The 25,701-nt window shown below is 44.9% G+C and overlaps 1 protein-coding gene across 2 annotated transcripts; it reads right to left on the bottom strand.

Annotated features, from left to right (window-relative positions):
* Window positions 1-6,893: 6,893 nt before the first annotated feature.
* Window positions 6,894-24,857, bottom strand: Nphs2 (NPHS2 stomatin family member, podocin). Of its 2 annotated transcripts, NM_130828.3 has the most exons (8): window positions 18,959-19,293; window positions 16,935-17,038; window positions 15,665-15,737; window positions 13,630-13,712; window positions 11,947-12,150; window positions 9,759-9,814; window positions 8,477-8,555; window positions 6,907-7,603 (listed from the first exon to the last, which is right to left on the bottom strand). In NM_130828.3, the coding sequence occupies exons 1-8, from the start codon at window positions 19,230-19,232 to the stop codon at window positions 7,325-7,327; spliced, it is 1,152 nt and encodes a 383-aa protein (NP_570841.3). In that variant the 5' UTR covers window positions 19,233-19,293; the 3' UTR covers window positions 6,907-7,324. The 2 variants fall into 2 exon arrangements, with proteins under 2 accessions (XP_038946219.1, NP_570841.3); XM_039090291.2 differs by lacking the exons at window positions 8,477-8,555; window positions 9,759-9,814 and having other exon boundaries at window positions 6,894-7,603; window positions 18,959-24,857.
* Window positions 24,858-25,701: the final 844 nt, after the last annotated feature.

The raw sequence follows: 25,701 nt of genomic DNA, 5'->3' as shown, positions 1-25,701 counted from the left end.
CAGACCACCACGGGCTAAAGCTGGTCTACAATAACAATAAGGGAAGAATGCCCACATATACATGGAAGTTGAACAATGCTCTACTCAATGATAACCTGGTCAAGGAAGAAAGAAATTAAAGACTTCTTAGAATTTACTGAAAATGAAGGTACAACATACCCAAACTTATGGGACACAATGAAAGCTGTGCTAAGAGGAAAACTCATAGCTCTGAGTGCCTGCAGAAAGAAACAGGAGAGAGCATATATCAGCAACTTGACAGCACACCTAAAAGCTCTAGAACAAAAAGAAGCAAATACACCCAGGAGGAGAAGAAGGCAGGAAATAATCAAACTCAGCTGAAATCAACCAAGTAGAAACAAAAAGGACTATACAAAGAATCAACAGAACCAAAAGCTGGATCTTTGAGAAAATCGATAAGATAGATAAACCCTTAGCCAGACTAACCAAAGACACAGAGAGTGTGTCGAAATTAACAAAATCAGAAATGAAAAGGGAGACATAACAACAGAATCAGAGGAAATTCAAAAAATCATCAGATCCTACTACAAAAGCCTATATTCAACAAAACTCGAAAATCTGCAGGAAATGGACAATTTCCTAGACAGATACCAGGTACCAAAGTTAAATCAGGAACAGATAAACAATTTAAACAACCCCATAACTCCTAAAGAAATAGAAGCAGTCATTAAAAGTCTCCCAACCAAAAAGAGCCCAGGTCCAGATGGGTTCAGTGCAGAATTCTATCAGACCTTCATAGAAGACCTCATACCAATACTATCCAAATTATTCCACAAAATTGAAACAGAAGGAGCGCTACCAAATTCCTTCTATGAAGCCACAATTACTCTTATACCTAACCCACACAAAGACCCAATAAAGAAAGAGAACTTCAGACCAATTTCCCTCATGAATATTGACCCAAAAATACTCAATAAAGTTCTTGCAAACTGAATCCAAGAACACATCAAAACAGTCATCCATCATGATGAAGTAGGCTTCATCCCAGGTATCCAGGTATGGTTTAATATATGGAAAACCATCAAAATAGTCCACTATATAAACAAACTGAAAGATAAAAACCACATGATCATTTCATTAGATGCTAGAAAGCATTTGACAAAATTCAACACCCCTTCATGATAAAAGTCCTGGAAAGAACAGGAATTCAACGCCCATACCTAAACATAGTAAAAGCCATATATAGCAAAACCAGTAGCTAACATTAAACTAAATGGAGAGAAACTTGAAGCAATCCCACTAAAATCAGGACTAGACAAGGCTGCCCACTCTCTCCCTACTTATTCAATATAGTTCTTGAAGTTCTAGCCAGAGCAGACAACAAAAAGAGATCAAAGGGATACAGATTAGAAAGGAAGAAGTCAAAATATAACTATTTGCAAATGATATGATAGTACATTTAAGTTATCCCAAAAGTTCCACCAGAGAACTACTAAACCTGATAAACACCTCAGCAAAGTGGCTGGGTCTAAAATTAACTCAAATAAATCAGTAGCCTTCCCCTACACAAAGGAGAAACAAGCCGAGAAAGAAATTAGGGAAACGACACCCTTCATAATAGTCCCAAATAATATAAAATACCTCGGTGTGACTTTAACCAAGCAAGTAAAAGATCTGTATGATAAGAACTTCAAGCCTCTGAAGAAAAAAATTGAAGATCTCAGAAGATGGAAAGATCTCCCATGCTCATAGGTTGGCAGGATTAATATAGTAAAAATGGTCATTTTACCAAAAACGATCTATAGATTCAATGCAATCCCCATCAAAATTCCAATCCAATTCTTCATAGAGTTAGACAGAACAATTTGCAAATTCATCTGGAATAACAAAAAACTCAGGATAGTTAAAACTATCCTCAACAATAAAAGGACTTCCGGGGGAATCACTATCCCTGAACTCGAGCAGTATTACAGAGCAATAGTGATAAAAACTGCATGGTATTGGTACAGAGACAGGCAGATAGATCAATAGAATAGAAATGAAGACCCAGAAATGGACCCACACACCTATGGTCACTTGATTTTTGACAAAGGAGCCAAAACCATCCAATGGAAAAAAGATAGCATTTTCAGCAAATGGTGCTGGTTCAACTGGAGGTCAGCATGTAGAAGAATGCAGATCGATCCATGCTTATCACCCTGTACAAAGCTTAAGTCCAAGTGGATCAAGGACCTCCACATCAAACCAGATACACTCAAACTAATAGAAGAAAAACTAGGGAAGCATCTCGAACACATGGGCACCGGAGAAAATTTCCTGAACAAAACAATGGCTTATGCTCTAAGATCAAGAATCGACAAATGGGATCTCATAAAACTACAAAGCTTCTGTAAGACAAAGGACACTGTCATTAGGACAAAACGGCAACCAACAGATTGGGAAAAGATCTTTACAACTGATAGAGGGCTTATATCCAAAATATACAAAGAACTCATGAAGTTAGACTGCAGAGAGAAAAATAACCCTATTAAAAAAATGGGGTTCGGGGTTGGGGATTTATCTCAGTGGTAGAGCGCTTGCCTAGCAAGCCAAGGCCCTAGGATCGATTTTCGGCTCCAAAAAAAATGGGGTTCAGTGCTAAACAATGAATTCACAGCTGAGGAATTTTTAATGGCTAAGAAGTACCTAAAGAAATGTTCAACATCTTTAGACATAAGGAAATGCAAATCAAAACAACCCTGAGATTCCCCCTCACACCCGTCAGAATGGCTAAGATCAAAAACTCCGGCGACAGCAAATGCTGGTGAGGATGTGGAGAAAGAGGAACACTCCTCCATTTTTGGTGGGATTGCAGACTGATACAACCATTCTGGAAATCAGTCTGGAGGTTCCTCAGAAAATTGGACATTGTACTACCTGAGGACCCATCTATACCTCTCTTGGGCATATACCCAAAAGATGCTCCAACATATAACAAAGATACATGCTCCACTATGTTCATAGCAGCCTTATTTATAATAGCCAGAAGCTGGAAAGAACCCAGATGCCCTTCAACAGAGGAAAGGATACAGAAAATGTGGTACATTTACACAATGGAATGATAACCAGCTATCAAAAACAATGACTTTATGAAATTCATAGGCAAATGGATGGAACTGGAAAATATCATCCTGAGTGGGGTAACCCAATCACAGAAAAACACACATGGTATGCACTCATTGATAAGTGGCTATTAGCCCAAATGCTTGAATTACCCTAGATGCACAGAGCACATGAAACTCAAGACGGATGATCAAAAGGCAGATGTTTCACTCCTTCTTTAAAAGGGGAACAAGAATACCCTTGGGAGGGGATAGGGAGGCAAAATTTAGAACAGAGACTGAAGGAACACCCATTCAGAGCCTGCCCCACATGTGGCCCATACATATACAGTCACCAAACTAGACAAGATGGATGAAGCAAAGAAGTGCAGACCGACAGGAGCCGGATGTAGATCTCTCCCGAGAGACACAGCCAGAATACGGCAAATACAGAGGCGGATGCCAGCAGCAAACCACTGAACTGAGAACGAGACCCCCATTGAAGGAATCAGAGAAAGAACTGGAAGAGCTTGAAGGGGATCGAGACCCCTTATGAACAACAATGCCAAGCAACCAGAGCTTCCAGGGACTAAGCCACTACCTAAAGACTATACATGGACTGACCCTGGACTCTGACTTCATAGGTAGCATTGAATATCCTAGTAAGAGCACCAGTGGAAGGGGAAGCCCTGGGTCCTGCTAAGGCTGAACTCCCAGTGAACGTGATTGTTGGGGGGAGGGCAGCAATGGGGGGAGGGTGGGGAAGGGAACACCCATAAAGAAGGGGAGGTATTAGGGGGATGTTGGCTTGGAAACCAGGAAAGGGAATAACATTTGAAATGTAAATAAGAAACACCCAATTTAATAAAGATAAAAAAAAGAAAAGAAAAGAAAAAGAAGAAAAAAAAAAAGCCAAGCTGAGACTAGTGACCAAGCACCTTTGGAAGATCTCTAGTGTAATGATTGCTGTACCGTATCTTTGCAGTGTTACTATGAAACAAAATCCCAGCATTTCTTTCACCTTTATCTTATTCTGCCAAGGTCCCAGGTTCCCAAGAGACAGAAAGTCTGTCTCATGGTCACACACACCATGGACACACTAAGGCTGTTCTGGTTTCCTTTCTGTTATGATAAAATACTGACCAAAAGCAACTTATGTAAGGGTATAAGCTGCCCCCACAGCAGATAGGGCAGTCAGGTCAACCCTCCACAGACATACACACCAGCCAGCCTGATCTGGGCAATCCGTCAGGTCAGACTCCCTTCTCGGCTAACTCTAGGATGTGTAACGTTGACAGCTAAATTTAACAAGATAGATGTTTCGTGGGAAGTTTTTCAGTCTTTCAGACCTTGCTGTATACTTTCTTGAGTCTCTTAAGCAATGTTGAGAGAACTCTTTGTTTTCCGTCTCTGGCATCAGGCTATTGAGGCCACTTGTGTAAAGGCAGACCATCAGATGGGCAGACACAGCCATGCGACCTCATCTCTAGGAGAGAAGAAACTGATTGCCTATCTTGTGGCTATGATAAATAATTGAGAAAAACAATGTATCAGGAAGATGTGTGTGTGTGTGTGTGTGTGTGTGTGTGTGTGTGTGTGTGTGTGTGTGTGTGTGTTTTGCCTCATGGTTTCAATCCAAGGCTGGCTGATCTATCTGGGCTTGAGGTGAAGCAGACTATCATGGTGGTGGGAGCATATGCTAGAAACTGTTCATCTTGTGATGAACAGGGAACAGAGAGTAACTGGAAGAAACCAGAGACAAAATAAACCCTTCAAAAGCATGACCTCATCTATCTACTTCCCTAATTCACCACTTCCCAGTAGAAATGGAAGTGGGTCTGTGTTGCCTGTCACTGAAGTCAAATGCAGAAACAAGATGAATCGTAAAACTGTACTTTATTCAGTGAGCAAGCAACCCGAGATGACAGTAGATTATCGTCTCAGACTGTTGTCATCACTACCTCCAGCAGATGATACAGGGACAGGTGGAGATGGCAGGGGACAAAAGTCAGTCAGTCAATCACGCCAGACTCAGTCTTGCCCCTTAGGTTAAGAGGTCAGCCATGTTTTGAGACCTGTGATGATGTCTGTCTTCTCTTCCTATCATTCCTTGTGTTTTCCCCTCTTGGTGTAGATGTTTGAGCCCATATACTTATTGAATCTCGAAGTCGTTAGTTTCTGTTGGTATCAACAGTGTTCTCATCCAGGAGAACCAAGGCTGTGGAAGGTGGTTAACCCGGAGCAGACTGTCAGCAGTGTATGTATGCTAAGCTATCATCAGCAGTGTATGTATGCTAAGCTATCATCATCAGCAGTGTATGTATGCTAAGCTATCATCATCAGCAGTGTATGTATGCTAAGCTATCATCAGCAGTGTATGTATGCTAAGCTATCATCATCAGCAGTGTATGTATGCTAAGCTATCATCATCAGCAGTGTATGTATGCTAAGCTATCATCAGCAGTGTATGTATGCTAAGCTATCATCATCAGCAGTGTATGTATGCTAAGCTATCATCATCAGCAGTGTATGTATGCTAAGCTATCATCATCAGCAGTGTATGTATGCTAAGCTATCATCATCAGCAGTGTATGTATGCTAATGCTAAGCTATCAACGCTATGCATGTTTAGAGTCCTCTTGACAATGCTGAATACAAATGTGTCTTTGTAACAGAGTATGAAAGTGCCCATACCTGTCCTTTCTGTGCCCTATCATTCCTGACTATCAGTAGTAACCCTTCTATCCATAAGATCTGTATCACATACAGGATATGATCCTGACACATATCCCTGGTTGATTATCAACATAACTTCTTCCCTGTAAAAATTCTCCGGCACACAGTTGTATACATTGTACATGGCAGCGAGCAATTAGGATCTGGCATGAAAAATTCTGCAAAATCACAGCTATGAAGTAGCAATGAAGATAACTTTATGGTCACCACAACATGAGGGTCACAGCATTAGGAAGCTTGAGAACCACTGGTCTAGGCTTTAATTACTTACTTTTTGGAACACTAACACGAATGACTCAATTTTTGTTGTTGGTTTTGAGAGAGGGTACTGCTGTGTAGACGCGAAGGTTAGTTTTGTTAGCCAACTTGATAGAATAACCCCAGAAGGATTAACGAGGGGTTATCTGCATTAGGGCTGGCCTATGGGGATGCTGTAAAGAGATGATGTGTAAGGTAGTCAGTGTGGGAAGATCCAGCCCATGGCAGGTGGCAGCACTCCCTAAGCAGGGAAGCCCTGAACAGATGAGAGGATAAACTGAGCTGAACTCAAACAGCTACGAATCAGGCACTCACTGCTTTCCACACTTGACTGGGCCCTGACTGGTCACCTCAGGTTCTTGCCTGCATCTCCACCCATTAAGTGACTAAGAGGTGCTTTAAGTTCCTGCCTTACCTCTCTACGTGATGGACTGGAACCTGGAGCCGTGCACCTAAAACAAACTCTTTCCCTTTAAGTTTCTTGTTGCTGGAATATTTTAATCATAAGAACAGAAAAGACACTGGTGCTGAGGAAGTGGGGTCGTCGCCACATCGTGCCGACCACGAGGCTTTCATGCCTTTGGACTGCTTTTTGAGTGAGTTTGGGAATTTAGGCTGGAAACGTTGTTAAAAGCCAGCAGTAGAGCTTAGCGGGCTGTTTCAGTGGGAGTTTGGAAGAACTCGGAAAGGGGAGAGGCCTGTATCTTAAGCCCTGTCTTTCCTCTCGGTGTGATAAGCACAGTGACAGGCACTCGCAGAAAAGGCTGGGGGACCTCGAAGGCCTTGCTAGGAAATGCAGTGGAGGGTATGTGAACTAAGTCTTCAGAAATCAAAACTGGACCACATGTCAACCCAAAATTCTTTTTTTTTAAAGGTTTTATTTATTCATCTTATATATGATGAGTACACTGTCACTGTCTTACACACCAGAAGAGGGCATCGGATCCCATTACAGATGGTTGTGAGCCACCATGTGGTTGCTGGGATTTGAACTCAGGACCTCTGGAAGAGCAGTCAGTGTTCATAACCACTGAGCCATCTCTCCAGCCCCTCAACCCAAAATTCTAAATCTCTTTCTTTCCTGTAATGAATGATGAGACGACCCACTTGTGTGGCTGGATGTCTTCTCTGCCATTTCACTGTGTTCTCATGCGTGTGTCCATCTTGTGACATGATACACTCAAAAGGCAAACAACAAGGGCAGGGTGGGCCTGGGCGTGGGGACCGAATGCCTCGCTCAGGGATACGGCTTTATATGGTGTATTCCCATTACTCTTGTCCACTTGCCCCTATAGCATAGGAGAGTCCTTCCTTTTGGGATTTAGTGGTTCAACAGGTTTGGGAGAACTTGGGTAGTTGATGCTTCCTTGTGCTCTGTTGCTGGGAGAGGAGAGAAGGTTCAGCATGTCAAAGGGTAAAGGCAAAACCACGGTGGACGGCTTGTCTGTGGACAAGGACTGAAGAGTGTGCAGGTACCGGAGCTGGACAGCAGCTGGGGTGCCCGACAGAATCTCAGCCGCCATCCTCAGGGACTCAGAGGCAGCTTTTTCCCCTTCGGCAGCAATCACCTACAGAAAGCACACGAAGAAACCCAACATGGCCATGCTGCTCACTTCACGGGGGTCTCAGGTGCTCGACTGCCACAGCGACCGCCCGCAAACAAGTACCACACACCGACCAGAGCCAGGCATTGTTAAACTTGGGCCAGTAGACTCAGCCTCTCCCTGCTGGAGTGTGAGCAGATTAAACTAGCGATCAAAAGGAAAGGCGGCTTCAGTCATGGGTCCTGAAGGACACGGATGGAGTTTAGGGGCTCTGTCGATGTGTGCTGGGCTTGAAAACTGAGGAGGATCCTGCTTGCCGAGTGAAGGACAAGTTTGTCAGAGTTCCAAGGGACAGACTTGGAATTATAACTTGGTCAAAAAGAATGGGCAAAGCGCTTCAGAGCGGAAGGCTCTTGGCACCCTCTCACAGATGCCACTCAACACTGGGCACAGATAGCTGGTTCAGAGATCTAGATGTAAGTGGCCTAATTTAAAGATTACCTCCTCCCTTGCTCTTAAAGGCTTTCGTTACTGATTCTTTTATATGGTCACAGTCTTTTTCTTCATTAACTCGGTTATTTGAGAGGAATCTGCCCCTCCATCCCTTTATTAGGGATGACAGGAGCCTTGGTCATCCCAGGATCCCAGGCACTGGAGAAGAAGGATAGTAAAGGGAGACTTTAAGGAGAGCGGGTAAAAGCAGAAGAGGAGGGGACATGTTAGCAGAAAGTTTGGGGAGAGGTTGAGGTACTGCACTGTCAGACCTGTGAACACACTATCAATAGAGGTGGGGACATAGCCAGATTCTACCCAGTTCCTGGACTAGTGTGGACCACTGGGTTCTCAGATGCCCTTCAAAGGCCTAGGCGGGAGGATGGGTGCTCAGGAAGGCCTCACCCGCACTTTGGCCTGTCTTTGTGCCTCAGCTTCCACAGCCAGAGAGTGCTGAAGCCCAGCTGGCAGCCGTACATCCTTACTGAAAAAGAAGACAGAGAATATAGGTGTCACCCTGACCTTAGCAGCCAGGACATTCTCACAGACTTGCCCCTGTCTACGGTGGTTTCACAAATAGCAATTAAAAAAAATGTATAGTCTATGTGCATGGGTATTTTGTCTGCACGCACATCTGTGTACCACATACATGCCTCTCACCCATAGAGGCCAGAAGAGGGCAACTGGAGTTATAGATGGTTGTGAGCTAACTGATGGGTGCTAAGAATTGAACGCAGGATCCTCTGGAAGAGTAGGAGAAATCACTGAGCCATCTCTCCAGCTTTGAAAGCAAAATCTGAATGGACAGATACAGCTGTTCTTAAGGTTCTGACATGGGAGATAGGGAAGAGCACATTTGGTGTCACTATGGAGGCTGCCTGGGGCTATGACATTCTAATTAAACAGGCCATATTTTATGTCCAAAATCTGTGGTCATCTTTCTCACTTAAGATCTCACATTAATCCAAGCTATTAAAGTTGGATAATGAAAAACAACTTTGAAGAGCCACACAATTAAAAACAAAGATTGGAAGAATTCATCTAAGTTTATGAAAGAATATTGACTTCAAGAGAAGGACTGAACAAACGAGAACAATTCTAGGATTCTGCGTAGAAAACATAGAAGTAAAATTTCATCACAGCACTTTCCTAACAACACTAAAGGTGTTTTCACACTGAGGAAAGTGAAAACCAAGCTCTGTATGGTCAGGCAATGCAGTAATGTTTGACTCTACAATAGAATGAAATGCTGGTGCACACCGCACCCCGGGTGAACCTTGGAAACCTATGCTAAGTGGAAAGAAGCAGACAAAAGTCTTTATGCTATGACTCCATTTCTGTGACACGACCAGAATAACAGGCACACCCACTGGAGGGACTCACGGGGCTGAGGTGAAGGGATTAGAGAGTTCTTGCTCATGGGTTTTGGGGCAGTGATGTAAATATGAAGTTAGATACTCAGGATAAAGCCACTAAGCTAATGCAAAAGCATGGTTCAAACGCTAAATTTTACAGTAAAAAGGCCCCTTACTGCATTATTAGAAACCAAGAGGATAGTTTGCTTAGAGGTCCTAGCAGTTGTATCTTGACTATGAGATGACCGGTCATCTTTCTCTAATATCAATGTGGCTACAGTATTTGAAATGATTTTTAAAATATCGTTCTTGCTGGTTATTTTCCTACCCACATTTCAGTTCTCTCCACTTTGATGCCCCAAACACAGGTCACTGAGTCCAAGGCAACCTGTGGAGGAAAGAGCAGACATCAGTGAGCCCTGCCTCCCCGGGGTGTGGGGGAAGGATAAGAGCCCTCTCCTGCACCACAGGCCATTGCTCTGTCCTCAGAACACGCCCTTCCACAGGACACTGCTTTTTAAAGTCACAGGGCCTGGGACAGAGACGCTTAACAGGACAGTGCAGTGCTGTTAAATAACCACCGTGGATCTAAAGCTGACGTGGGAACCTGAGTAACGGCTCCCAAACAAAGATGCTTATGTCCCCAGGACCTGTGGCTGTCTGGGAAGACTAGGATGTGATTAAATCAAAGGTTTTGAAGGACATAATCGCAGGAGTGTTTATCCAAGAGAGGGTTTGACTCTGGAAGACAAGGCGATGAGACAGTGAGCACAGGGCTGGTTCTCTGTGAAGGCTGGGGCTGGAAGGCAGAGGAGGAATGAAAGTGATCAGAGGCTTAGAAGGTTGTGGATTCTATCTCAGCCTCCACAAGGAATCTGCCAAGCTCATGCCTAGATTTGAGCCCAGGGAAGATGACTCTGCACTCTGATCATCAGGACTACAAAAGAGTACAGTAAGCTTGTGCTGTTTGAGGCACCAGGGTTGGGGGGATTTGTTATGTGAGTGATAAGGGATTAGTACAGACGGTATTTTTTTTTTCTGTTCGTTTTAAAACACACTCCTTAAATAACCTGCACCCCTAGGCTCAGGCCCTGCCATATGGCTATCATTTTTAGGATACTTTCATTCCCTTAACGCTGATGCCATCGGGCTCCTCATGCTTCTTAGCCTTCTCTTCCCTGCACAATTAAAGTTGGAAACAGAACTAGAGAAACTATCTGGGTTCTGGAAATGGATGAAGGGTAGGGCAGGGCAGGCCAGTCCATGTTGGCCTGGACTCCTTTCAAACTAAGCTTCCAGTAATTTCTTACTGGCTAAATCCTAATTTCAGTGCATTGCAAATCTTAAGAAGGACCAACCAGTTTGAGGGAGCAGGTGTGAGTAAGAAAATATTATTGAGAAACACATCGTAGATGAGGTGACATCGTAACAAACAACTAAGATTTGTCCTGTGGTGAGAAGAACTTCAGGCTGAGGAAATAGCTCAAGAGGAATTTGTGGTGGGGGAGAAAGAAAGCACTGTTGCATGCTGGGCGAATGCTGAGTAGGTGGGAGTTTGAGAATCAATAAAGAAAGGATAGTAGGGTGCAGGTTACAACAGTCGGGCCATTTCTCGATTCATTGAATCTTCTGCACTATGCCAAGTCCTTGGAATACACAATCTGGGGAGACAGATTTAAGTGCTTAAATCACAACTCATTTTAACAAAATTGAGCTTGGACATCAATGGCCTGGCCTTCATCCCTCAGAGGTGAGGGATGAACAAGGAGGAGGCTGAAGGGGACAGTGGGGAGCATGCTAAGTGGCTCATGTCAGCGTGGGGCTCCTGCCTGCCGCTCATCTTTGTGTCTTTCCAGCTTCTAGGTACTTTCCAGCTCCTTCACCCATCCTCAGTCTTTGGTCCTGTAGCTCCTCCATTTCACATCCTTCTTAGCTGCCTTCCAACCCAGGTTTGGTGTCCCCACGACTGCAGTGCTGGGCTGGGTCCCTGGTAGTAACTGCTCCCTGACTGGCCAGCTGCCTGTGGCCCTGCTTTGCTCTCCCGGTATCTCTTGCTGCCTTGGTAATCGGGGCGTCTACCCAGGCTGTAGATGAGACTGCAGAGCTGACTGCCTTTAATTGCAAATCAATTAAATATGAACAGCTGGGCAGCCAATGATGAAAGGGTAGGTGATGTCCGGTCTCTGAAAGTCTTACGTGAACTCACCACTCGTTACCTTTGGGCATCCTATGCCTGCCTCTCCAGCTAGAATCAGCATCTGGGAACCATCCTAGTGCATTGGCTTCAACCATCCTGCTCACCCCCACCCATGACTGCTTCGAACACTCGGTACTCAGCTGATGTTTCAGTGTGCCGAAGGTCACAGGGGAGTGACCTTAGGGAAGGGATGGAAGCGAAATCTGTACCCAGGCCAATGATGCCACTGACTGATTCCCAAGGAATGGCATCTCCAATGGCTGAACACCTTGCACATGGCACATTTAACAAATGACCATCCAGTGTTAAACGCATCTCGGTACCTTTACATCTTGGGCAATGCTCTTCCTTTCCAGGAGAATTTCAGTGAGGGATCGATGTGCCAAGAGGCGCTTCATGGTGGTTTGCACCAGGAACTGGATGGCTTTGGACACATGAGCTAGACTGCTTAGAAGAAGGGAGGCATTTTCCATGCGGTAGTAGCAGACAGCGTCTATCTCCATTATGAACATATCTTTGGTTACCACCTAAGCGGGGGAAAAAAAACGTGTGAATGCAGGCTGGATTCCTATGTGGGAGAGGGGAACTAAATGCATTTAATACTAAGTATTTTATAGGAGTAAGATTATAGTATGAAAATAAAGGAGTAATGGAAGGTTGATTCTTATCCAAAGTAGATATTCTTTTTTAATGCATGGGGATTTTACCAAGCATGGTAAAGAGTCAGGCATGGTGGTGGTTGCCTCTGGGAGAAGAGAAAGAGGAAAGAAAAATAAGCATCCTCTAAGGGAAGCCATTTATATTCATCAAAAGGAAGACTAGGAAAGAACTTTAAGCAAGGTGAGAGACAATTTGGGAAAGGCTTTATCTCTGATAAAGAAATATGGATGGTACTCAACACCACTGATCATTAGGGACGTGCCAATCACCTGCTCGGGAGGCTGCCATTAGGAAAATGTAACAGGGGCTGGAGAGATGGCCCAGCCTTTAAAGCTTAGGCTCACAACCAAAACACAGGAAAGTATAGCCGAGGTGGGGAAAGGGAGTGGAGTTCTGAAGGGAATGTGGGGAGGCTGTGACCCGTCACTGCTGCTGACTCGTGGGATGGTGCAGCACTGCGGGATGCAGCTACCCAGCAGGGCGACTCCCCCAAACTTAAAAAGAGCACAGTCAGGTGTTTGTCGGCCACGTGCACACCTTCAAGTTCTCTCCATACACATTCTTCAGAGAGAGGTCTAATCCAGCCTGTAGCACCCTGTGTTCTCCAGAACCACAGAACCAATAGGGAGAGGGAGAGGAAGAGAGAGAGGAAGAGGGAGAGGGAGAGAGAAAGAGAGAGAGAGAGAGAGAGAGCATGCGTGTGTGTGTGTGCGCACGTGTGTGTGTGTGTGTGCGTGTAGCTTGATGACTTTTAAAGGATTAGTTCATGTGATTATGGAAGCTGGTAAGGCCAAAATTCGCAGTCTGGAGCCCCCAGGAAAGCATTTACATTGTCTCCTGGAAGAAAACTTCCTCCTCTTCAAGCCAAAGTCAGTTCTTTAAAACTTTCAACTGACTGTATGAGGGCACACCCACATTGTCAAGGGTAAGCTGGTTTATTAAAATTTGCTGATTTAAATATTAACCCAATCCCCCCAAATACCTGCACAACGTCATCCTGATTTGTTTAACTAAGTATAGGCCAAATGACTGAGGCCTAGCTTAGCCGAGTTGATTAATTACAAGATTAACTACTATCAATTCCTTTGCTCATTTTTGAAGGTTAGATTGTGGCTTTTGCTGTTTGTATTGATCTGAATGAACTCCCTCTACATCCTATATATTAAACTCTTATAAATTATTTGAAAACATGCTTTCCTACTGCATAGGCTGCCTTTCGCTCTGTTGATTGTCTACTTTGATGATTGTGCTTTTAATCATCTTTTGAGCACGGTCACCTCGCCTTGGAATTGACTTGGATGGGAGAGCACGGGAAGGTCAAGACGAAATGCGCTATGTCAGCTTACCTCATGGAAAGGTATTTCCAAGGTCTGGAGACGGAGGTCAACCTTGTGATAGGTGTCCAGGCAGGGTAGAAAAAAGAACAGGCCTACGAAAGGGCATGAAGGAGGGAACATGTGAACAGCCAGTGTGAAGACTGTTGGAGATGACCTTTTCAGAGCCAGGCTGCATGACTGGCTTAGCCTATGGGACCCAGAGACTGCTGGGTAGCTTCCTTGTAACTAAAGAATTGTCCTGTAACTCACTATTCATCTGGGATGGTTCTGAAGGTAAAGGAGGTGGCAGGGGGATACATTGTTAAAACTAAGTGCAGCATATCAGGTATAAAGGGAGATTGTTCTAGAAAACTAGGCCACTTGCTCACTTTAGGATCTTATTGACCCTTCCAGATCTCTTACACACCTGTCTCTCCAGTAGATTCAGTCTCTGTAAATTCATATGCATGGATGTTAACCTTAATGTGTCTTAGAGCCTTTTAGGTTCTGTATAAAATTGTATTCTGTGAAAGTAATAGTGCTTCAATTTAGAGCTGACAACCTCTGAGTTATTTCTGAGAATGCCCCAGGATCGCCAGAGTAGCAACATCATGGCAGCTGCTTTGTGTTGGCCAGTTAGTCCTCACTTACCCCAGATGGTGTACATACTCCACGTGCAGCCTCTGTAGATTGTTTCATTGACAGTTTCCTAAAGCCCACCAGATGATTTAAGACTGTGGTGTTTGTATCCCCCACCATCACCCCCATAGGCTCATGTATTTAAAGGCTTAGTCACTAGGAAGTGGCTCTATTTGAGAGGATTAGAAGAATTAAGAGGTGTGGCCTTGTTGGAGGAACTGTGTCACTGGGGGTGGACTTTGTGGTTTCAAAAGCCCACGGCAGGGCTGGGTGATTCTTTTCTCTCCCTCTCTGTTTCTCCACCCCCCACCCCCCACCCCCCGCTTATAGATCAGAATGTAGCTCTCACCTATGCTCCACTGTCTGCCTGTACGCTGCCATGCTCCCCACCATGATGATAATGGACTAAGCCCCTAAAACTATGAGCAAGCCCCATCTAAATATCTTCATTAATGAGAGTCACCTTGGTCATGGTGTCTCTTTACAGCAGCAGAACAGTGAGTAAGACCGGGACCCTTCAAGAGACACAGCCTTGTGGAGACTAGTGCCAGCTCACAGTACCAAGGATGTATGGGGGAACAGCCAGTTAGAACCTTTCCTCAGCCCCCAAAGCGAAGGTTCCTGAAAACCAGGGCCATAGCAAGATGTAATGCATTCTGGAACTCCAGAGTCTGGTTTGATGTTGTGTGGACTTGTATATTGGGTTCTGAATCTTGAAGCTCTGATACATGTGTTTCCTAGACAGGTCTCCATTTTTTTAACTTGTTCTTGCAGGCATGGCTGAGGACTTAGACTCCCTCAGTATATGTATCATGGGATTTCACTCTTTCTTATGCCTTCTTGGCTGTCTCCAAAGGCGAACTACTAGACTTAGACTAACCATACTTCTATCTATATGCCCTGGAGTTTGGCTGGACCTGCTGTGGGCTTTCAGATCCTAAAGATCAGGAATGCCTTATTCCTCTAGTCCCCGGTAGTTAGTGCACCGTCTGAGACACTAGGATTCAGTCTGTGCCCCGTCTCCCAACTAAACACGTATTTGTTACTAGATACTGAATTTTGCTTTGAGCTTAATCCGATCAGCTAGGATTTTCCCTGAGAAGTCACAGGATTCTGACGATCCACACACTGTACTCAGACCAACACTGGGCTCAGGCCAATCCTTAGCAATGGGCCTGAAGCTAACTTGCTGTGCCAACTAGACTAGCCCTGGTGTAGGGCTCTCTCCACACATCGTCTCTCTTGGCCACCTGTGACCTATTAATAATGCTTTCTGATGATTTAATGACAACCTGCCCTATATTTAATAGATTAAAGCACAAATATATTGAATCAAATAACTTCATGTAATATATATGCATGGACTAAAGAAATCATCAACTCATGGGATGGGATAAGATTTTAAAAAACAGAGGATAATTCTTACCAGGTCCTTTGGCTCTTCCAGGAAGCAGATGTCCCAGTCGGAATATAATTACTCTTTCGTATTCTTGAACAACCTAAAAGGAAATGCAATGCTTTTAAATGACTTCAGAGGGGGAAAAAGGTTTCAAAAGACCTGTGCATGAGAGTGATTCTAGGTTACAGGAGTCTTTTGTTAGCCAGGCATTAGCCAGGCATGATGGTGCATGCCTTTAATCCAAGTACTTGGGAAACAGAGGCAGAGGCAGGCAGATCATTGTTAGTTCAAGGCCAGCCTGGTCTCTATAGTGAGTTCCAGGAGAGCCAGAGCTATAGAGAGACCCTATCACAAAACAAAACAAAACAAAACAAAACAAAACAAAACAAAACAAAACAAAACAAAACATCCTTTGAGAACTGAGGGCTGGGCAAGGTGCTTTTCATACCAACTATCTCACCACTTGGGGGAGGCAGAGGTAGGAGGATCACCCATGTGGTGTGTTCTATATTGCAGATTCCAGAATAACCAGTGTTACACAGACTTTGTCTCAAAAAGGAGGTAGGAGGAGGAGAAGGAGAGACTGCCCAATGCACGGTGTAGTAAGAACCCAGATTTGAACACGTAGAACCCATGTAAAGCTGGACGTGGTAGTGCATGTCTACAACCCGAGTGCTCCTACAGTGAGCCAGAGGCAGAGACCGATGAAGCCTAGGAAGCCTGTGGGCCAGCCAGCCTGATGTATAACAAGAGACCCATCTCAGACAGGAGGAAGGTAAGGACGCCCAAGGTTCTCCTCTGTCCTCCTTAAGTCAAGTAGTCCACACACACACACACACACACACACACACACACACACACACACACACACACCAGTGACAATCTAAAATCTATACACAGTAAATACAGACACCAGTGAGACAGGACCTTGGCTGTGTTAATGAAAATGTGAAATGAAACGATTGTATGCCAACAAATTAGCTTAGAGAGACACAACTACACACATATGCACACGTATGATTTGCTAACATATTGTCCTAGCCATGACAGAAGACCTACACCAACATCGTACCTGGGAAGTGTAAAAGTGAAATGCAGACAGTCCCTGGAGCACAGGGAGGGCAGGGAACAGCAGGTTGGGAGAATGAAAAAGGCTTCATGTTACACTGAGCCAGGTCTTGAAGGAAGGAGAGCTCTCTTGGAAGGTGGGGAAGTATCAAACACAGACTGAGACTGGCCTCGTTTGGGCTATGAGAGACAACAGAAAACCATCTTGTGGGGTTGTGTGGGAACTCACCTTTATGCAGAACCAGATGGAAAAGGGAAACGTTACGATGATGAAGATCAGGGAGGAGAGGACAAGAAGCCACTCGCAGGCCCCTAATCCAGAGGGCTTGATCCCTAGGGAAGCAATGATGTTGAAACATCACCATGCGCAGTGAGCAGCATTTGTCAGTCTAGAGCTTAGTATTACAGTCAGAGCTGTTTGGAGACACGTCTGGGAAAGCTGGAATGAGCCGGGCATCCAAATGACCAGAGTTCCCAGGTCTGGGGTATCATCCGTGTGAAGGATTGTGTGGACCAATGGGAGGCAGAATAACCTGGACAGGCAAGGGGGACTGGGGGACCGGAAGGCCAGGGGGACCAGTTGGTTCCAGTTCTACTTCCACTCATTTCAAAAGTCCATGGATGACTTTGAAGCAGGGCTCAGGATCTTTTGAAAACTCAATTTCCCCACCTATATAATGGGATGTTGACTGATTACAGTCTCATAATAGCTAACTAGCGAGCTGTATCCGATACATCAGTTCAAGGGTGAGAGGGCATATACACATAAAGATGCTAGCTTGTGCTCGGCATGTCTGAGGTTTCACTGTGTGAAGTGTCTACAAGTTCCTGGCACTGTCTGCCATGCCTGACATTCTTTAGCGTCCCTTTAATGGACTAAGGCGTTCTGCAGTCTTTGGAAGTCATCCATTTAGCACAGTGTTAGGCTGTGTGTAAAACGGTGTTGTGGAACCGGGGTGCTTCACATCCACCATGCTTTGACCCAATATCAGATTCTTCAGAGAACATCTAGGCTTCAGGGCTGGGTTGGGACAGTTAAGGTGACTCACCACTTGGATTGGGAACTGGCTTTTCTATCTTTTCTAGAGCATCGTGTAAGCTGCCCCCCACCCCGTTAATCCTGTTCCTCTCGTACGTTCTGTCTAGAGCAAGCTATTTACTCAAAGCATTTTCTCTCACCTGTGATGTGTAACTGAGGAAACAAAGCACCCAGTGTGTGCCTGCCACATAGAGAGGGCACCACAAACGGGGCTCCCTCTCTTGCCTACTTCCCTGCTGTGATCAGGCATTTCTACAGCATTGAACCCAATGACCTCTCCTAAGGACCAGAGGGTTACCAGGCAAAAAGTACAAGCGGCAGGGTGCATTTACACTACGGTGCAGATGTCCGTGAACAGTAGCTTTCTGTGATCCAACATACATTGCATTCCTGTAACTAGGAAATGCTAACTCTCCACATAGCCAGCAGACAGCAACATAATATGCTGCTCCTTACTTTCCTCAAACATATGCCAGTCTTTAATGTGGGCATAATGACTTTTTTTTTTACATTTGTTATGAAGAGGACTGGAGGTGGGTAACTTTCCCCCTAAGTGTGGTATCCACGGAGGTAAAAGGGACACCTTTGTTCCTACCCTCTACTGTGATACAAGAGTGTTCTTTTTTAGCTCGCAAGGACTTAGCTGAGATTGTGCAAAGTGCGTTGGAAGGCTTATTTTATTCCCACTCTAGCCTATGAAACATTGTGGTCTGGTCGATAGTGACGGCTCTTTCTGTGGTCGCACTGCTGGCAAGTGGCTAGGCTCACATTTGAACTCAAGTCTGGCTCTTCGACTTGGTTCTGCTGCCTTTGAGGTTGCGGGGCTGGTCGTGGGAAGTCATTCCAAAGAAAGGTTAAAATACTCTTAGTCTTAAGATTGATGGGCAAGGGTGAGGGAAGAAGAGGCACAGGGTTGTTGCTCAGAGCCATCATATAGAGTGCTGAGTCCACAGGTCCATGACCACAATACACCTTGACTGGATCCTGTCTAGGGTCCAAGTATTACTGATGCTGCTATCTGTATTTCATCTGATTTTCATTTGACACACTTTGGTCTCCATCACTAGGTAACTGCCTAACTCACGCCTTCCCCACCCCACCCCCAACCCCGGACCCCGCGCGCTCTTGTGTGTCTGGCTTTGTCACAGTGGGGCAACTTGCACTTGACTGACATCTCTGGCGTACCTTCCTCTTATGGGACCTGCCTTTCATACCTTCCTCTGGTCGCTCGCTCTCCAGCAGGGCCACCACTTCCGTACCCTCCTCACCCGGGCTTCGAACCTCGTCCACATTCACTACCGTGGCTGCTGGAGCTCGGTGCTCCTCCCGGGTCCCCGTCCGCCCGGCGCTCTGCCGCTCTGCCCCAGCATCCGGGCGCGCGCGGCCTCTGTTGCCCCTCCCGGCCTTTGACTTCTTGTCATCCCTAGAAGAGGACCTGCTACCTCTCCCGTGGGTCTTTCTGGAAGAGCTCCGCGCCCTGCTGTCCATTCTACGCGGCGGGCACGCCCCTCAAAGCCAGATGCTGGCAGAGTCGCAGCCCCAATTTTCTGAGCGGCTGGGGAGCGAACCAGGACCTTAAGGACCTTGCTGCCCGGAGGGAGGTGCGGAGGGCGGGGCCTGAGGTGGGCTTACCCACACCAAACCCAACTGCTGTTCCTTCGAGGGTCTGGGTGGAGCCAGCAGACAGACAGGGTGCGATGCTCTCAGAGGACCTGGGTGGGAGATTCCTGGTGCCAGTGCACCGGGTTGCTTTGAGAAAGACCACAGCAGGCACTGCTTAGGTGGCTAACAGTGGTGTGAAGTAGGACACGAGGGGATCTGCTTTAATTTCGGTGTTTAGAAAGGTTCGCTTTTCTCTCCCAGATCCTGTTCCCTTGCTTTCTTGAAAGCTAGAGTTCAGGGTTTTTGAAGATCCCCCGCCAAGCTGCTTCCAGTTGCAAACCCAGGGGCTGCCTCACCCTTTTCTAGAGGAACTTGACGTGTCCGTGGATTTCTCTCGTATTCCACTGTTTCTGTTTGGAACAGAAGTGTGTCTAGATAACTTTTAAAGCAAAGTTCACAATTTTACTCCAATAGCTGGAGCCCAGGGTGATCAGTTCATTCACTCTTTAGTTTTGATATTGATTTCACACAGGCTGCCTTTCCTCTCAAAAACCGCGTTAAGAAAACTTTAGTGATGAGACCCTAAAGTAAATTAATCTTTAAAACAGTTTTCTCATGTGTTCTAGCCATGGGAATATAATAAAAATTTAGTAACCTAATAACTTGAAATTCTGACCCAGAGTTTTTCTTTTAAAAAGCAATTTTATGTATAGGTGTTTTGCCTGCATGCATGTTTGTATACCTTGTGCATACCTGGTGCCTATAGAGGTTAGGGGACATTAGATTCCCTGGAACAGAAGTTATGGACTGACATGTGGATGCTGGGAGTCAAACCTGGGTCCTCAGGAGCAGCAGCTGTGCTGACAGCTGAGACATCTTTCCAGCCCTTGACACTGATTCTGTCATAAGCTACATGAGAGGGCAAACATTTAAAAAGTCTGGTTCAATTAGTGCTTCCCATCTAGAATAGCACACTGAGAAAAGCTCTGTAGCTGCCTTTTGGTTCACATAGATAAGAGGACTACGATTTTCTTCTCCATATCTAAGCAACATAAGCACCTGCTTACCCATCGGTTGGGATTACGGATGATGAAAGCCATCTGAAAGAAAAGCAGGGTAAAATGGCCAGTTCAGCGTTCCGGAAGGTGGAGGCGCTGGGGAGGGCAGTACAGAGTCCGCAGGGGGCTGTCAGCCTCCTCTATGACTGCAGTGTTTATCTTCAGATTCCTTTTTAATTGAAAATGTTGCTCATGCCTTTGTTGAAACTATTCTATACACTCATAAGCTCTTAAGACTTCACTCCTTGTTTGGATTTGTAGAGACTGACGTCTGTCAGAGCAGCTGGGAGGAGAAACTCACTGTTGACTTGTGTGCAAGAGGCAGGGAGATTTTAAGATGTTATAACCATTCCTGTTTTAGTGCCTTCAAATATGAAACTGTATAAAAGAAGGCGTGGACATAACTATGCAGACGATCCACTCGTGAAACATAATTTATTGGCATTAGATAAAAGTTCAAATGTTACATTTGGAACCTGGCAGCTACAAAGTTGTGTTAAGTCAGCTTTCTCAATGTCCAGACGTCAGCCTGACCAACTCTGGAGAGCAGCAGGGCCTAGGGAAGTGAGGCTGATGGAAGTCGGTCCAAGGCTTCGGAATGGGGATGGTGCGGATTTAGAAAATATTTCAGAGGAGAGAAAGACGATTCTCTAAATCTACATTAAGCACCTACTTACAACTTGATCTATTTTAAATGACAGCCTGGCAATCTCTCCATATTATGGAACTTGGTAAAGGTTTCGAGAGGCTTAGTGAGCTGAGCAGTTGGCCTTAATTGCAGCTTCTCTGGAAGACCCACCTTCCAGAAGACGATTTGTCAAATCACTACTGGAGTGGACATCTTCTTTTTGAATCAGTGCAGGGTAGACCCTGAGATTTTGTTTTTTGAGATAGGGTTCCTCTGTGTACCTGTCCTGGAACTCACTCTGTAGACCAGGCTGGCTTTGAACTCAGAGATTTGCCTGCCTTGGCCTCCCAACTGCTGGGATTAAAGTTGTGTGCCACCACTGCATGGCTGAGACTCTGCATTTTTAAATTTGTTCCTGGCTGAGCAAAAGGCAGAATGTCTTATATTAAGTGGTGAACAGTGGAAGAAATGGTGGAAATAAGTCCAAAGTGGGCTGCTTGTTCAAGGACTGGGCTGTACAGGAGAAGCAAGAAAGGGAAACAGGTCAAGGAAAGAGGGCTGGTTTTCTCCCCTCCCTGGCTATCCCTTTCTAGGCAAGATAAAATGAATCAGGATATATTCTTGTTATAGGGATCTATAAAGGGATGGAAACGCAGAAGTGTATAGTGATATCCGAAGGGTAATATGCTCATGGTCCTACGGGTGCCATGGGGCTGGGAAACAGATCCCTCACCCCAACACCTGAAGGAAAGATGTGGGGAGGCTGGTGCAGACCTGGGCTAGAGCTGGGGTTTATAGAGAAATTCACATTTTTAATGAGGACTAAAGCAAAATTGTCTCCCAGAGGTGGCGTAATAGTGGGTTGAGATATCTAAGATGGATGGCCAAGTCTTGGAGTAACTGTCAACAAGACTTTAATCTTGGTACCAAATGGCCAAAACTGGACATTAATATTCAAAGCCTTGGAAAGTGGGACTAATGTATATTGATTCTACCATGGGTTTCTAACCAACCATTCCTTAACTATCAAAATGTTCTATAAGGCTGAGACTGTAGCTCTGTTGGGAAGAAGCAAAAGAAATTTATTCTAAGTACCACCATTTCCTTTTTCCACTCCATGTATCATAAGGAGAAACTAAATTGAAGGTCCCAGGCCCAAGGGAAGTTGACTTCCCAATAGTTTAACAGCTTCTAATATAAGAGTTCAGATATTTCAGGGATAACCTGTAAGGGAACAGTTGTCTGAATCCAGACACATCAAAGACAATTTCTCCATCTTGCTGGCAGGGTCAAACTAAGTTCATGCTCCCAGAGCCAGGGACCTGGTCATAATCTGATTGTTGAAAACTTCCTAGCTCAACCCCTTATGTCAAAATATGATTGGACGGTGCTCCAGCCTATCCTGCTCCGCTTTGCTTCGAGGTTTTAGCCTTTAAATATGCCATGCAGCATTCTTTGGGGTCCTGGCTCTCCTGAGTCTGTTCTTTGGCCCTGATCAATCCATATCAGCTTGATTACATTTTTGTCATCTGCATTGACCTGATGTTTGAGTTATGTTGGATTTAAGTGGACCCCTCAGAATCCTGTGCTTGCATGGCAGGCACAAAGGCCCTGGGCTCAATCCCCACCACTGTCAAAAAGTTCCAGGAACTCACTGACTTCCTGAACTCACTGACTTCCTAAGGCAAGAATGTGTGTAGGAGCAGCTGCAACTGAAATTCACTCCCAGATTGCAATCGGGTTGGTGCTGTGAGGAGACCAGGTGCAGGCTGTTAATTACCGGATAACAAATAGGTCATTGGCCATCCTAACAGACAGGGAAAGCAAGTGGTGACCTGACCTACAGAGTTCTCTGCTGATAGTTAAATGTAGGGCCCAAGAAATGAACTCCACAAACAACCCACTTGGACTTTTTGTGTGTTGCAACAAACAAACCAGCAAAACACAGGGTTTATGTTTTGAGAATAGAGACTTCTCCTGTCCTAAGTCCTACAAAGGCAGCACACACTATTCTAAGCACTAAACCCAGATTCTAGATCCGCAGCCCTGAAATGAATTCCAAGATTGAAACATTCCATCCTGTAGCAAAGCTCTTTAAACAGGAAGGTAAACAGCTCAAACAGCTTCAAGACCTGAAACTGAGCAGATTCACTAGGCCTCTCCCTCCCTGCCAGAGGAAACAATAAAGCCTGAGAGTCCCTCTTAACTGAGCCAAGTTGCCAAGAAGACTCTCAGACCAGACCAGCTGCCCGGAGGGAGCAGAAATCAGCAGAAGAGGTTTAGAACAACTTTAAAAGAACAGGTTCCAACCTGTTGAGCTGCCTGTAGGCAGTGTTTTCCAGGTTCTCAGCTTTTGTGAGGTATCACCCATGTTGGGGTGGGCTTGGGTGATGCGGCTAGCGGTCTTTTGAGTCTTTTTCTGTTCCTGTAAATAATTCCAATAAAACTCATTGCTTCACCAAGTTGGACTTGGGCGGTAACTATACAATGTCTGTGATGGGCTTCCCATGGGAGAGAGTGTCAATGTTGTGTGGCATCTCCCTAGGAAAGTCACAAAACTATGGCAAAATTCATCTTGGGCTTTCCTCAAAAGACAGTCTTGAGACCTCCTATGGATAGCTATTCTAGGGAAAATACTCAAGCTTTGCAGTGACTACCACTTGTCAGAACAATAATTGCGTTCACCGTATGCCATCACTGTTTTAAGCTTCTATGGCTTAGGAGATAAGTGTCATTTTGATCCACGTTTGACTTTGCATACGGTTAGTGGGACTCAATTTATCACCTACTTATGAGTCTTGTTACAAAGTGAGTTGTTGGAATAAGTAATTTTAGCAGTGGATGGAAGTCCTAATCGTGGGGACTGAGGTATTTTGTGATAGGAAACTTCACGTGGTGTGGAGAAGGTACACTGAAAGCAGCATTCCTGGAGATGTGCAGAAGTATGGCCATGACGGAAAGGTGGCTTCCACGCTCTCCCAGGTATAGCTTTCCGAATAGAAGGTGCTGCTCCTTAATGAAGCAGCGTCATGCTGTATGTGCTCTCTCCTCTATCCCTCCAATAACCTTACAATTCAAAGTTTGTTGTTTACTACCTGATATAGTTTGTCAATTCCACACAACCTAGAATCATGTAGGAAGAGAATCTCAGTGAAGGATTCTCTACATCAGGTTGGCCTGTGGGAAAGGTTACTGGATATTTTTATTGATTTGGTTAACTACTCTGGGATGACCCAGCCTGAATGTGAATGTCACCATCCTTTGGGTGTGAGCACTGGATATAAGGGAAAAAAAAATCACTAAGCAGGCATGTATTTTCTCTGTTCCAGACTGCAGATGTTACAAGTTGCATAAGATTCCTTTCTTGACTTCGACAGTGCTTGATTGTCACTTGGAATTGTGAGCCTAGTTGGTTTTTGTCGGGATGTTTTTATCAGAGCAACAGAATTAAAACTAGAATATTATTCAACAATCATTCTATTACAGTCTGCACCTGAGCCAGACATGTTGGTCCACACCATAATCTCTCCATGGTAGAGGCAGGAGAATCTAATTAAGTTTGAGGACAGCCTTGAGCTACAGAATAAGACTTTCTCAAAAGAGAGGAAAAGTTAACGTTCTCGGTAGGAATAAAATATAAAATTAACGTATACAGAATTCCTGGTGCTAGGTATGGTAACTTTATCTCAGATTATTGGGTCTGAGAATCCGGGGCGATATCCTTTTTGAGGGACTCATCTAGTGAGATATTTTCTGAAAACGTTTTAACTCTACTCTTAATGTTGTTGGCTTGCCAAGGTAAAAGGATACCAGATTCAGCTGGGTAGATCTTACTTGTATGGCGGACTAATTTCCACTGTTCTAGAGATAGTTTATTCCTAAAGTCTCTTGATTCCTTTTCTCAGGCTTTGTCTAAGGAGGGATTTTTGTTTTAGTTCGTTCTGAGGATTCGATGGGCCCTTAAAAATACGAAGACGTTCCTTCTAAAACGTGTCATTGAAACGTTGCAGTATGTGGGTCCGTTTTTCATTTTAGGGTGCTCTTCCCCTGTTAATCTACCAATCAGGTACTCCTGCTCAGCTAAAAGACGGATATATAAACCCTTTCTAGTTTCGGTTTTTAAGAGACTCTTTAATATTCTTCATTCACTGATAGAACATTTTGTTCTCTTGGGGATATTCCTTTATGGGTTTTAGGCAGAATAGTACTTGGGCGCTTAGGGATTCCTGCCCTCTTTATGCAACCCACCGCTCTCCAGCTGGGGCTTTTCCTCTCTCCGCCTCCGGAGCCCAAGGCTCAACACGTGTGCATCGCCCCACCTAGTTTCCGGTCTCTTAATCTGAATCCTTCGAGGATCTTTAGTTTGTCTATTTTAAGAGTGCACATTGTTAAGGGAAAGGTATTCATATCCTGCATTTCTTTTCTTTTTTTTTTTTTTTTTTTTTTTTTTTTTTTTTGGTTCTTTTTTCGGAGCTGGGGACCGAACCCAGGGCCTTGCGCTTCCTAGGCAAAGTGCTCTACCACTGAGCTAAATCCCCAACCCCATATCCTGCATTTCTACTTGCTAGTTTTTGAGGGCTCTTGTCAATTTAGTTTACTCTACAAACCCAACAAACATATCCAAGTGAAATTATCCTCCGTAGTCTCCCACTTCTCTTCTTCCCAGGGC

This window comes from Rattus norvegicus, chromosome 13 (genome assembly GCF_036323735.1).
Source record: "Rattus norvegicus strain BN/NHsdMcwi chromosome 13, GRCr8, whole genome shotgun sequence".
Classification (NCBI taxonomy): domain Eukaryota; kingdom Metazoa; phylum Chordata; class Mammalia; order Rodentia; family Muridae; genus Rattus; species Rattus norvegicus.
This window is presented reverse-complemented; position numbering and strand designations above follow the sequence as displayed.

Coding starts and splice junctions, on each gene's coding strand:
- Nphs2 (NM_130828.3), bottom strand. CDS start 19,232: ATGGACAGCAGGGCGCGGAGCTCTTCCAGAAAGACCCACGGGAGAGGT. Junction 15,738..16,934: donor CCATCTGGTTCTGCATAAAG/GTGAGTTCCCAC, acceptor ATTTCCTTTTAG/GTTGTTCAAGAATACGAAAG. Junction 8,556..9,758: donor AAAGTGGAGAGAACTGAAAT/GTGGGTAGGAAA, acceptor CTTCTTTTTCAG/TAAGGATGTACGGCTGCCAG.